Below are 11452 nucleotides of genomic sequence, written 5' to 3'. Positions count from 1 at the left end.
CCTGGGGGCTGGGCCTTACTTTTGGCCCAGTGCCTCCTGTTCCTGCTCCATCTCCAAGCAAACATCTGTTTCCAGATGTTGTCCCAGAGCCTTATAGAGCTGAAGGAAGACTAAAGTTCATGCAACCACAGCAGACCCGACTGTTAGCCACGAGCTCCTATCAGGAATGGATTGCTCAAAGAAAGCAAGACCCCTCATTTCCTGATAGAGGAAAGACAAACAGGGCATTTCTCTCTCCAACTTCAGAAATAACCTTAACAAACAACAATCTTTAGGAAAAAAGGCCTTTGTAAATGAGGTTTGCAGGAACAAATGTTCCAAGCAATTTTGCTTTCGCAGCTTCTGCTGGAGAAGGAATGGGAGGGCAAAGCGTAAGGAGGGCAAAGTGTCCTCTGGATTTACTGGCCATTAGCTGCAGTACAGACACGGGTTAAGCTTGGACTCGCGGGCTGTGCGATGCCTGGTGGAGAAGAGTCCTGGCCCAATTCTGGCCCTACACTCATGTGCTGTGTGACCTTGGACCGCACCCTGACCCCTCTGTGCAGCTTCTGCAGGTGCCATATGCTAGTGAAGGCTTGAGGGAATTTATCAAGTTTCTTCTGAGCAAGGGGCAGGGATCCTCCCCACTCCAAAACCAGGAGAGTTCCTCCTAAGGGGAGAATCGACAACTGAGCTCCAGGGTCAAGACGAAGACGTCCGTGGTGGCGGGTGGGGGTGGGCAGAGGGCAGGGAACAGGAGAGCAAGGAGACAGGACACCATGACTTGCAGTTCCCAGATGCTGGGAAATGGGGATTGGCTTCAGTAAACTAACTGTGCTCTTCCTTACCCATCTGTCATCAACCAGAAACATCTGTCTCTTAACCCAAGGTTGCCTGCCTTTCTGACAGCTCTCCCCCCACCCACCCGCACCATCAGGGAGAGCCCAAAACCTGGGCTGCTCCTCTGAGCACATGCTTGGGATGCCCTTCCACCCTCTCTGTGCTGAGGCCCAGATTCCAAGCCCTGTGTCCACAGCTGAGAGTTCAGGGGCTCTGCCCCTCATTCCCACTCCTCTACTTACTCCAAAAAGCTGCAACTTCTGCTCTTTGCAAATGGATGCCTCTGCTCATGGTTTCTGATGTCTGTCTGCAGCAGGCCCATCATCATCATCTCTTCTGGATTTTGGAGTGTATTAGAGCCTCACACATGTGATCTAATTTGAGGCTCCCAGGTTCCTCTGAGTAGGACTTACTATTCCCCTGCCCCTGGCGGGAGGCTGAGATCCAGAGAGGTAGACAGTGTGTGCACAACGGAGAGGCCAGGACTCAGAGTTTTGAGGTTTCAAAGATGGTGCTTTATTTCAGCTTGACCTGAGTCAGCAAAATGGCTTCACCCCAAGTACTAACCTCGACTGGCTGATAATAGCTTCCTCCTTTGAGAAGCCTAAGTAGTGTGTGTGTGTGTGTGTGTGTGTGTGTGTATGTGTGTGGTCGTGTTCTGTACTTGATTAGTGACATCTACCCATGGTGTGGGAATGGGAGTGTTGGTATGTATGACAAACATAACCTGCCGCTGCCATCAGAGAAGGGAATGAGACAGATGGTTGGGACTGTTGGAGGTCAGGTGATCACATGATACATCCCTGGCAAAAAGAAACCACAAAAGTTTGGAAGTTCTGCTCTATTCTCTCAGCCCTTTTTAAAATCTTGATCCTGCCATACTCCAGAACCCTGCTCAGGACTCACCTCCTCCAGGAAGCCTTCCTGCATCTTCACGCCAATTCCAAGTCTCCATCCATCTCCTCTTCCCCAAATCCCAAGTCACTCATCTGCCTGTATTTTTGGCCTTCTGCTCATGTTGCCTGGCACTGCACGTAGACCCCTACAGAGGGCCCATGGGATTGCAAACTCTGTGAGCACTTACTTTGGGTTTTGCTTCTACTAGGAGCTCAGTAATCAGTGTGGACTGATTGATGGATCAGTGACCTACCATCCCTCCTTCTCAGTGACAAGAACACAGGGTTTGAGGGAAAGGATCTTTGCCATATGTCCCCAAATCTCTGCAGTTATTATAGTTGCAAATGATAGTCTCGTGTTGAGTGCTGACATGGCACTTAGCATGCACCACTGCATCCAATCCTCACAATGGCCCTACAAGATAGGACTTGTTATCCCCATATTTCAGATTTGAAACCCAAGTGCAGAGAGGCTACTTTTTTGCCCAACGTCATACTGCTAATAAACAGAGCAGCCAGGTCCTAAAACCACTCAGAACAGCCTCCCAGGGTCCCAGAGTTATGTGTGCCTAGTGACAGAATAAGAAGAGGTAGGAGACGTCTGCTAAGTTATTCTTGGACCATTTGAGACCAGAGGGATGTGGGCTGTATGGGGCCTCCAGCTATTGGTCTAGGAAGGGTCTGGGCACTAGGGTGGCTGTGTATAGCCTTTGCTAATGCAATTTGCCCCCAATCCTACTTTTTAGGGTCAAATGAACTATAGACAGGTTTACCAAGGATTCTTCTTGGACTGGGGGAGACAGTTCTATCTGTGGCTTCCAAGGGAGCACACATCCTGGGTCAAGTTCTTGGGTAGTTCCCTCCCACACGAATTTGGCCTTGACCATGTGACTTGTTTTGGTCACAGGGACATGAGCAAGTATTATACAAATAGAGTCATCATAAGCACTTGCTCCCTGGGGCTTGTCCTATTGGAACTCCCTTTGAAAGACAGCCACAGTGCTGTGAAGAAGATCAGGATAGACTTTGGAATGATGAGAAGCCACCTAGAGTGGCTCCTGGAGAAGGAGAGGCCATGTAGAATGTTGCAGCCCCAACCGAGCTTGTGGCAAGCTCCCACCACACAGCCACAACCACATGGAACAGAAGAACCACTCGGCTGAACCCTATCAACTCACAGAATCGTGAGCAATAGTCAATCACTCTGTTGAAGGCAGTAAATTTCAGGGTGGTTTGTTCTGCAGCTATAGATGACTCTAGTACTGTCCTCCGTTACTGCCATTCTCACTCCGAGACCTGGCCGGGATCCCAACTGCTCAGAAGCACACACGTGTTCCTGTACACACATCTGGACCAAAGCCGATTGTGCACATAGGGGTCACCACACACCCCTCTGTGGGCACCTGCACAGGTGCACACCCACGCACACCCACGGAGAGTGAGTGGCTTGGAGACAACCCATTGGCACAGTGGGGCAGCTCTGGTCAGCCACGGCATTTGCACTGCACTACACATGTCCTCTGGTGCGTGTCTGCAGAAATGAGCATGACATCACATGCACCAAAAACACAAGAGAAGACAAAGGCGAGTACACGCAGTGAGAAGCCTAGATAGATGGCAGCTGGGAGTCACGCTCCCCCCATACATGCACACAGTTGATCATGGTCTGAAAGCACATGTGCCCAAACGCCTCCAAACCATTCGGCCAGCTTGAAGGGGCCCCTGGCGATGTCATCAGCATAGCCTCCGCACCTGGCTCTGCTCTCTACTTAATGAGAGAGTTTGTTTTGGCCCTAGTTAACAAGGCTCCCGGGGGCCCCCTGGGCAGGCTAGCCCGCCCCCGCACATCTGCAGCCCCTGCCCCTTGACCCCCATCCCCTGCTCTGCAGCCACAGCCGGTGAACTGATTGGCGTGGCTGTGTGGGAAGGAAGTGGGGACTCAGGAAAAGACATTTCCAAGTGTCTGATCTGCAGCTCCAAGCAGGGGCCCTGGGCTGGCCCCCAAACCCCAAAGCGTTCTCCCCAGAGACACTGCATGCTACTGTACTCTAATCGGGGCAAACACTTCAGTCGAAGTTTATACAAAGGATTGACAGCCAGAGCCCAAGAGAACTACCTTGCTCACCTTCTCTCTCCCCTGAGCCTGAGCTCAGTTCATGCTCTTTGGGAGCTGGGTCAGTAGCTCCCATACCAGGCACAGGGGCACAGCCCCCACCCTGCTTCCCTTCGCCCTGAGGACGAAGTCCAAACCTCTTACCTTGCCCGGCACTTGCCCACCTCTTCACCCTAAGCCCTCACTCCTCCGCACTGTGATTTTCAGGTGCTTCCCCAAAGCACCATGCTACTTCTTACCCCTCGGCCTTTGCTTCCATTGGGCAAGCCCTCACAACACTGAGTTATCTGACTAGCTGCTCATCCTTCAGGCTCCACCTCCCCAAGCCTAGTAGGGGCTCCTCTTCTGTGCTCCCCAAGCACCCCCCATGACCTGCATTGTAGCACTGTGCTTGTGCACCTCCACCATGAGCCTGCCGTATTGCCCAGGGGTGTCTCCAAAACCAGCTTGGGGCCTGACAATAGAAAGCACTCCATAAATATTTGCTGGATGGATGGGTTATTTAGCTGGGAAGGCCTTTATACATCCCAGTTCTCCTTTCCCTTCCTTGCCCATCAACCTCTCTTACATAAGAAGATGTAGAAGCACAATTTAGCAATACAGCTGGGAGAGGGCAAGAGTTCATTCATCTGACCGTTCATTCACACATTCACTCAAACAACAGTTCTTGGGCATTTATGCTGCACCAAGCGCTGAACATTCAGAGATATACACAGTCCACAGTTGACCACTGCTCTCTAGAAACTCACAGCCTAGGGGAGAGGATAGCACAGGTCGTAGGACATGGTTTAGGCTGCACAACACAGGCCTGAATAACAATGGCTCAAATGAGACAGGTTACTTCTCCTTCACAAGAAGTCTAGGCTTGTCTGACAACTCAATCCCACAAAGCTACCAGGGGCCCAGGCCCCTTCTATCTTTTTGCTCACTACATGCAAGAGTCAGAAATGGAGCCAGGAGAAGCACTGTTCATGCCAGTGATCATAAAGTCTGGGAGAGAAATAAGGATCAGGGAGTGTGTAGTGCGTGGGGGATATCCTTGCAGGCCCTGGGCCAGGCCTCCTTGGGTTCGGTCTCACTACTATATGAGAAAGTTGGATTGGTTTAGGTGCCAGGCATGGGACAGCCTGTGGGAGTGGAGGAATCCAAAAGGAGGAACAGATCTGAAAGAAATTAAGCAGATGGAATCAACAGGACTTGGTCCCAAATGAATGAAGGAGGAGAAGGCACTCACCCAGCCTGAGCCGCAGGATGATGCCAATGCCACATGCCAGGGAAATGAGAGGGAGGAAGAACAGGAGACGCTGAGTGTGAGGTGAGCTGGTGGGGAGGGGGCTCTTCATGGAGCTGCCAGAAAGCAGCTGGAGGTGGGTGAGTAGTGCTGGGAGTGGGCTAGGGGTTTGTGTTGGAGAGTCATCATCATCCGGGAGCTGACACTGAAACCCAAGCTGGGGAGGGACATGTCTGCCCCAAGCGAAGTGCTCAGCACAGTGACTTTCTATCTTGGACAGACACACATCCCAAAGTGTCAGGGAACTTCTATAAACAGGATGGGAGCCTGGGATTTCCTGTGCCCCTACCCTGACCACAAAGGGCTTCTGACTCTCTAAGGTGGGGAGCCCCTATCTGTGACTCTGAGCTCTTTTACGTTTGAGAGAAGAAACCCAACTCAAACTAGCTTGAGCAGCAACAACTCCTGTAATTGAAAAATGCAGGCATGGGCAAGCTTCAGGCACAGTCGATCCAAGAGTTTAAATAACACCTTCGGGACTCAGTTTCTCCGAGTCTCGGCTCGTCTCCATGCTTGCTTCATTTTTAGGCAAGATCTTTATGGATTGTGGCATGATGCCTCCTGCAGCTCTGGCTGGTACTCTCTTAGAAATCCCCTTGTAGATGTCTGGGTGGTTCAGCAGTTGAGCATCTGCCTTTGGCTCCAGCGTGATCCCGGAGTCCTGGGATGGAGTCCTACATCGGGCTTCCTGCGTGGAGCCCGCTTCTCCCTCTGCCTGTGTCTCTGCCTCTCTCTCTGTGTCTCTCATGAATAAATAATAAAATCTTAAAAAAAAAAAAAAGAAATCCCCTGTAGCTGGTCCTTCCCGATCTTAGAAGATAAGAGCCAGGCATGGGGTCAATATCATCAGAGCCACATGGACAGAGAAGAGAGTAAAGGGATCCCCCAGGGGAAACTGAGTCATAGTTATGGAGAGAAGTGAGAATAAGTTCAGGAGATAAAACCACAGGTGTCCAGACTCCCATGGCCTCTACAGGTGATTTCTGATGTGCAGTCAGGTTAAGAGCTGTGGGGAGCATAGCCCAGTGGAGGTTCTGCGACTGCCACAATTGTTGGCCCACCCGGGGAGAGGAAAAAGGATCTTTAGGAAGGAATAAAGCAAGCTGGAGAGACAAGAGCAGGTGAGACAGCGGGGTCCCAGAAGCCGGGGGGATAAGGGTCTCAGGAAGTGAGAGGTCGATGCTGTCAAAGCCAACAAGCGAGAAGAGGAGTGGGGTTTGTGCACCAAAATCGGCCTTGGAGTGAATGACAGGACTTTCAGGTGCAGAGGGCTGGTGAGGGAAGGGGGGACTTTCTGGCAGGGAGTCTAGCAGGAGCAAATACTTGGAGGCAGAAAAACACAGAAAATACTTTAAGAACTGCATGGCCCACCTGCATAGGGGCATTTTTTCTTAGCTTTCTATCCCAATACCCAGCATATCTGTTTTTCTCCGGGAGTATAAGCGTGGCCGCAGAGCAAAGTCAAACTCTTTGGGTTAACGTTGAAAGCCTTCTTCTTGCTACAAACAAGAAATTCTTCTTGAGCCACGGGATCCCTGCCCTTCTTCCTGGGAATCCCCAAATTACTTTCCTGTGGCCCGTGCCCTGTTCTGTGCATTCTCACTGTTGGGCCTCACGTGGCAGTTGTTTTTAAACACATCCAATCTTCTCCCCTGGATTCTGAGCTCCTGGAAAGTAGTCTTTTCAGCCCCATGCCCCTGGGTCCCAGTCCCCACTTCTGCAGAAAGAGCATTCTAGATAAGCCCGGTTAGTCTGTGCCTGTGGTGAGCAGTGCTTCCCTAGAAAGCAGAATTTCCCAGAACATGCACAGAGAAGGGAAGGGACATCTGGGGATAGGGTCCCCCACTCAGCGGCTACCCTCAGCTCTCAGTGATGGGAAATGGAGGCTGTGACTCATTTGCTTCCTCTTGGAGCTGACGTTTCTTTCTGTTTCCCAACCCGGAGCCTAGAAGTGGCTGCATGTTGGCTGGCACTAGCAACCCTGAATCCTAAAGAAGTAGTAGGTACCATTGCTGAGGGCCTGCTGGGTGCCAGGTGGGGTGTTAAGTGCTTTACCTGCGCTCCCCCAAGCTTGACACAACTGTGATTTAGACTCAGGTTTCTCGGGCTCTAGAGTCCCCTGGAGCCCTCCAAGACTCAGCCATGATGTTTGTGATGCTGGGGTCAGTCTTGCCCTGGACCTCCTTCTTGTTTCCAGCCACAGAGGATTCTCCAGTCCCAAATCAAGGGTTTCACCACCCTGGCATTCCTGAGGGCTCCGAACGTCCAGAAAGGGGGAACGATCAGCCTGCGGAATGCAAGAGGAATGGAACTAGCCCCGCAGTTCAGTCCTTCCATTCTTACCAGCCTGGGGAGTGGGAAGGGGGAGAAGGTAGAGGATCCAAGCCCCTGAATCTCTGGATCCAAATCCCTGTTATCTTAGTGCAGAAATTCTCTGGCGCCCCCTGCTGGTCACGCACACGCGCGTGTTCGCCCCGGGGTTGTTTGCACAGCCCGGTGGAGAGACCTCCAACAGGAGTGGGGAAACTCGGGGTTCCCCACAGGAAGGAAATGCTAGAGCTGGCACTGACCTGGAACCCCTGGCCACCGGCGCTTTCCGCAGCATCACTTTCTATCCCCGTGGTCCCCCATGGGGCTGAGTGACCCAGCCGCAACGGTACAGCCTTGATTCCGTATGAGCGCTGGGTCACCACACTACTGTCATATGTGCCACACTGTTAGGGGTGCCCCGATACTCTATGAGCTATCAGGCCCCACCAAGTCAATATGCAATGTGAAATTGGCACACATGCTCTTCTAAAACGGAATCGCAACACTCCTGTCACCCCCACCTGCAATTTCACATCCCCAAGGCCAGCCTTTCACCCCCTGCCCACTGTCACTGGGACGCAGGCTTTCTCCGGGAAGTCAATCCCACCACCTCATTTGCAGGAATGTCAAGAGGTGCAGAGAGATAAGTTCTTTAGGGATACAATATCACTCAAAGTGGGGGAGGCGACAAGAGAGGAAACTACAAAATGCCCTCTGACCACCAGTTATTCTCTACTGGAGCCAAAGAAATGACAACAGGAGGGAGCGAGGTTAGCTCTAAAGGACTCTTGCACAGGGAGGGAGTCTGAGTGCCGTCAGCATTGCTTACCTCTGATGGCTGGGGTGTTTGGGCGGCTGCTCTGACAGCAGAGGCTTGGGAGGGGTCTCAGATCAGTGGCGGGCAGGAAGGGGAAGGATCAGGACCTGACTCTCAGGTACCTTGGAATGAACCTTTCTGCTCAGTTTTAGTCTCCTCCTTAGGTCTGGGTCCTGAAGAAAACAATGGAAGGCCAGTTCCGCTGCCCCCTGGAGGACTGTCTTTTCACCCCAGAGAAAGATGTTAAAGATGTGGTGGGCGGAATGAGCCCCACCAAAGGCTGGGGGGTGGGGGCAGCTGCAGGACTCAGGAGGTTCAGAACCCAGCGTGAAACTGGCTTGGGATGGGAGGGAGGGGATGGGACCGAGGCACGTGGACGTGGGAGCAATAGTGACCCAAGGGATTTAGATCGTCCTGCTCAGGATCTGGAGATCCATCCAGGTGGCCCACAATAAGACGGCCAGGCTCCTCGGAGGATCCCGAAGGCTGCCTCTCAACAACTTTTCAGAAAGCAGAGTGATGCCTGGCCCCATGACTTGGGTGGAAGGCGGAGAGGGCCCTCGGTGTGAATCCGGAGAAAGGGCGAGAAGTAAAGCCCCCGCTCCACTCCACACCCCCTTCCTGCCTATAAATAACCCCGAGTGTCACTTCAAAGGGGACAGGGAGCGCGGGAGAGGGGCTCCCGGGGCCGGCCGGTTGGGGCGGCGGGGCCCAGAACACCACGCCCCCCACCCCGGGCGAGTTTGCATAAATAAATAAATCCAAGCCGTCGGCCCCGCAGGAGGTGGAGGGGCGGAGGGGAGGAGGAGGAGGAGGAGGAGGAGGGAGGGGGGTGGGAGAGATTAGTTTGGGAAGTAGCACGGATTGCTCATCCGATCCGTTCAGCCGCAGCTCGTGTGTCAAGTTACAGAGGCGCCGGAATCGGCCCCAACGCTCCTCGGCCGCGGCCACGACCCACCTCTGCCCATGGGGCCCTCCGCGCGCGCCCCTCCGCCCCGGGACTGAGACCCGCGCGCCGCCGAGACGCGAGACCCCGAGCAGGACGGAGGGCGCAGCGCCGGCCCCGGGACGCTGCAGACGCTCGCAGGGGGAGACCGGGCGGGGAGGGAGCGCCTCCCCGTTCCCCCAACCTTCCTGGACTTGGAACCTTCTGCGAAGGAACTTTCTGCGCACCTGGGTGTACCCCGATTACGCCGGCTGCGGGTTTTTCCCGGCTCTCCCCCTCCTGCCGCTCATTTTTCCATCCTCTGCCGGGAGCAAAGGGAGGGGACATTTCCCCCCGCCCCTGCCCGCAGCTCGGATCGCGCCTCCGGGCAGCGGCTCCAGCCTTTATTTATTCTATTTATTTATTTATTGGTTCTCAAGACGCGGGGGCATGGCAGCGGAGCGCGCCCGCAAGGCGGCCGCCGCGGGTGCCCGCGGCCCGGGGGAGCCGGGCGCGCCCGCGACGGGGGCGCTGGCGGTGGCGCCGGCGGAGCGCTGCGCGCGGCTGCCCAGCGCGGGGGCGTGCGGGCTGCTGGCGCTGGCCCTGTGCTCGCTGGCGCTCAGCCTGCTCGCCCACTTTCGGACGGCCGAGCTGCAGGCCCGGGTGCTGCGCCTGGAAGCGGAGCGTGGGGAGCAGCAAATGGAGACGGCTATTTTGGGACGAGTCAACCAACTGCTGGACGAGGTCTGTGCTCTTTGTTGCTGGCTCGCGTCCCTCCCGCGGCGCCCCCTCGCGCAGCCTCCAAACTCGCGGCCCGGGGCGCGGCCCGGCGCTTGCTCTCCAGGCGGTGCGGTGCGCGCGGGGCCCGCAGGAGCTGTCTGCCGGCGCGGGGGGGGGGGGGGCGGGGACCGACGCTGCCCTGCCGGGCACTCGGGGGACCCGGAGGACCCCGGCGGCGTGCGTGGCATCCCCGCGCCCCCGCCGCCGGCAGGCGCCCCCCGCGTCCCGCGCTGAGAGCGCCTGGCGCGCGGGGCAGGTGGAGGAAGGCAGGGCGCGCGGAGGCTGCCCGGCCCCACTTCCCCCTCCCGGCGCCCCGCCAGGCGGTGCGAGAGCCGCGCAGCGCCCACGCGGCGGGATGTGTGCCCGGTGGCCCGGGCTGAGCCTTGCCGGGCCCCCGCGGCCCTCCCCATCCATCCCTTGAGGATCAGCGCTGCCTGATTTTTATTGCCACGTTCAGCCGGGAAGAGCGGGTGAGGGAGTGAGTCATCCAAGGGGCTGAGGGGGACAGAAGGGGCCGTCCTTGCAGGGACTGGTGTCCTGGTCCCTGCCCACTGCCCCAGGCCGCTAGGGGACCCAAGTGTGGCTCTCCCTGGTTCAGCAGTCCTTGGGTTCAAACACCTTCTTGTTTCTAAGCCGGGTTTCTTATCCATGGTCCCCATCATCTTATGTTTGTGTGTTTTTTCTGGGGAAAGGACGCTGAGTTTAACCCCCTTCTGAAATCTGAAATGTCCTTGAACCTAAGTGGATTAAAAGCCATTAGCGTTTCTTAGCCATGGCACTCTTAGGACCTGCAGGCTCACTGGTGCCACCAGAGGAAGAGCCTGCCAGTGGGAGGGTGACTCCTGGTGGAGGTGACTTAGGAGGCTCTGGACGGCACAAGGGATGCAGGGCTCAAATGAAGGAGAGCACCCACAGGTGACAGCTGCAGTGGTCTGGGAAGAGGTCCTGGAACGGGCTGGCCATGGAGGGTTTCCCTGTGGGAGAACTGGAGGGGACCTCTTACTTACTGGGAGGTGGTGTGGAACAGTCAAGAGCAGGGAGGTGGTTTCATCCCTATACTGCTACTTAGAGGCTGTGTGACCTGGAGCAAATACCCTCACCCCTCTGAGCTCCTGAAATGGCAGGTGGCAAGCATTGGAACCCAGCTTGGGGTCGTGGCCATTCTGGCACGACGCTCCACTTCCCTACAGCCGGCTCCTCTGCGGTTCCACTACCAGGCGAAGGCTGAGAGTTGCCAAAGCAGGGTCTCTGGTGTGGTCAAGGAGATGAAGGTCACAGGACCAGAGAGGGTGGCCCCAGTGCAAGTTTACTGATACCAGACGTGCACCCATGGCTGCTGCCAGCAGCTCATTCCCATGCCCTGCCAGGACCCAGGGGACCAGGACTCTGGCAGGCCACCCACAAGTCCCCTGGGAAGTGTCTGGGCTCAACTGCCTGAGCCAGCGGCCTCTGTCAGCTGTCTGAGAATGCACGCAGGGCTGGCTGGGTGGTGGAGATGGTG

The 11452-nt window shown here is 55.6% G+C and overlaps 1 protein-coding gene across 1 annotated transcript in view; it reads left to right on the top strand.

Annotated features, from left to right (window-relative positions):
• The first annotated feature begins 9621 nt into the window (after nt 1-9621).
• LOC129509422 (collagen alpha-1(XIII) chain-like) overlaps nt 9622-11452 on the top strand; it is a 39747-nt gene continuing 37916 nt past the window's right edge. Inside the window, exon 1 of the mRNA XM_055324864.1 lies at nt 9622-9915. Coding sequence (XP_055180839.1) covers nt 9622-9915 — 294 coding nt within the window. The remainder of the gene's footprint in view (nt 9916-11452) is intronic.

This window comes from Nyctereutes procyonoides, unplaced genomic scaffold (genome assembly GCF_905146905.1).
Source record: "Nyctereutes procyonoides isolate TBG_1078 unplaced genomic scaffold, NYPRO_anot_genome, whole genome shotgun sequence".
NCBI lineage: Eukaryota > Metazoa > Chordata > Mammalia > Carnivora > Canidae > Nyctereutes > Nyctereutes procyonoides.
The sequence above is the reverse complement of the archived record's forward strand: the minus strand, read 5'-3'. Positions and strand labels throughout refer to the sequence as shown.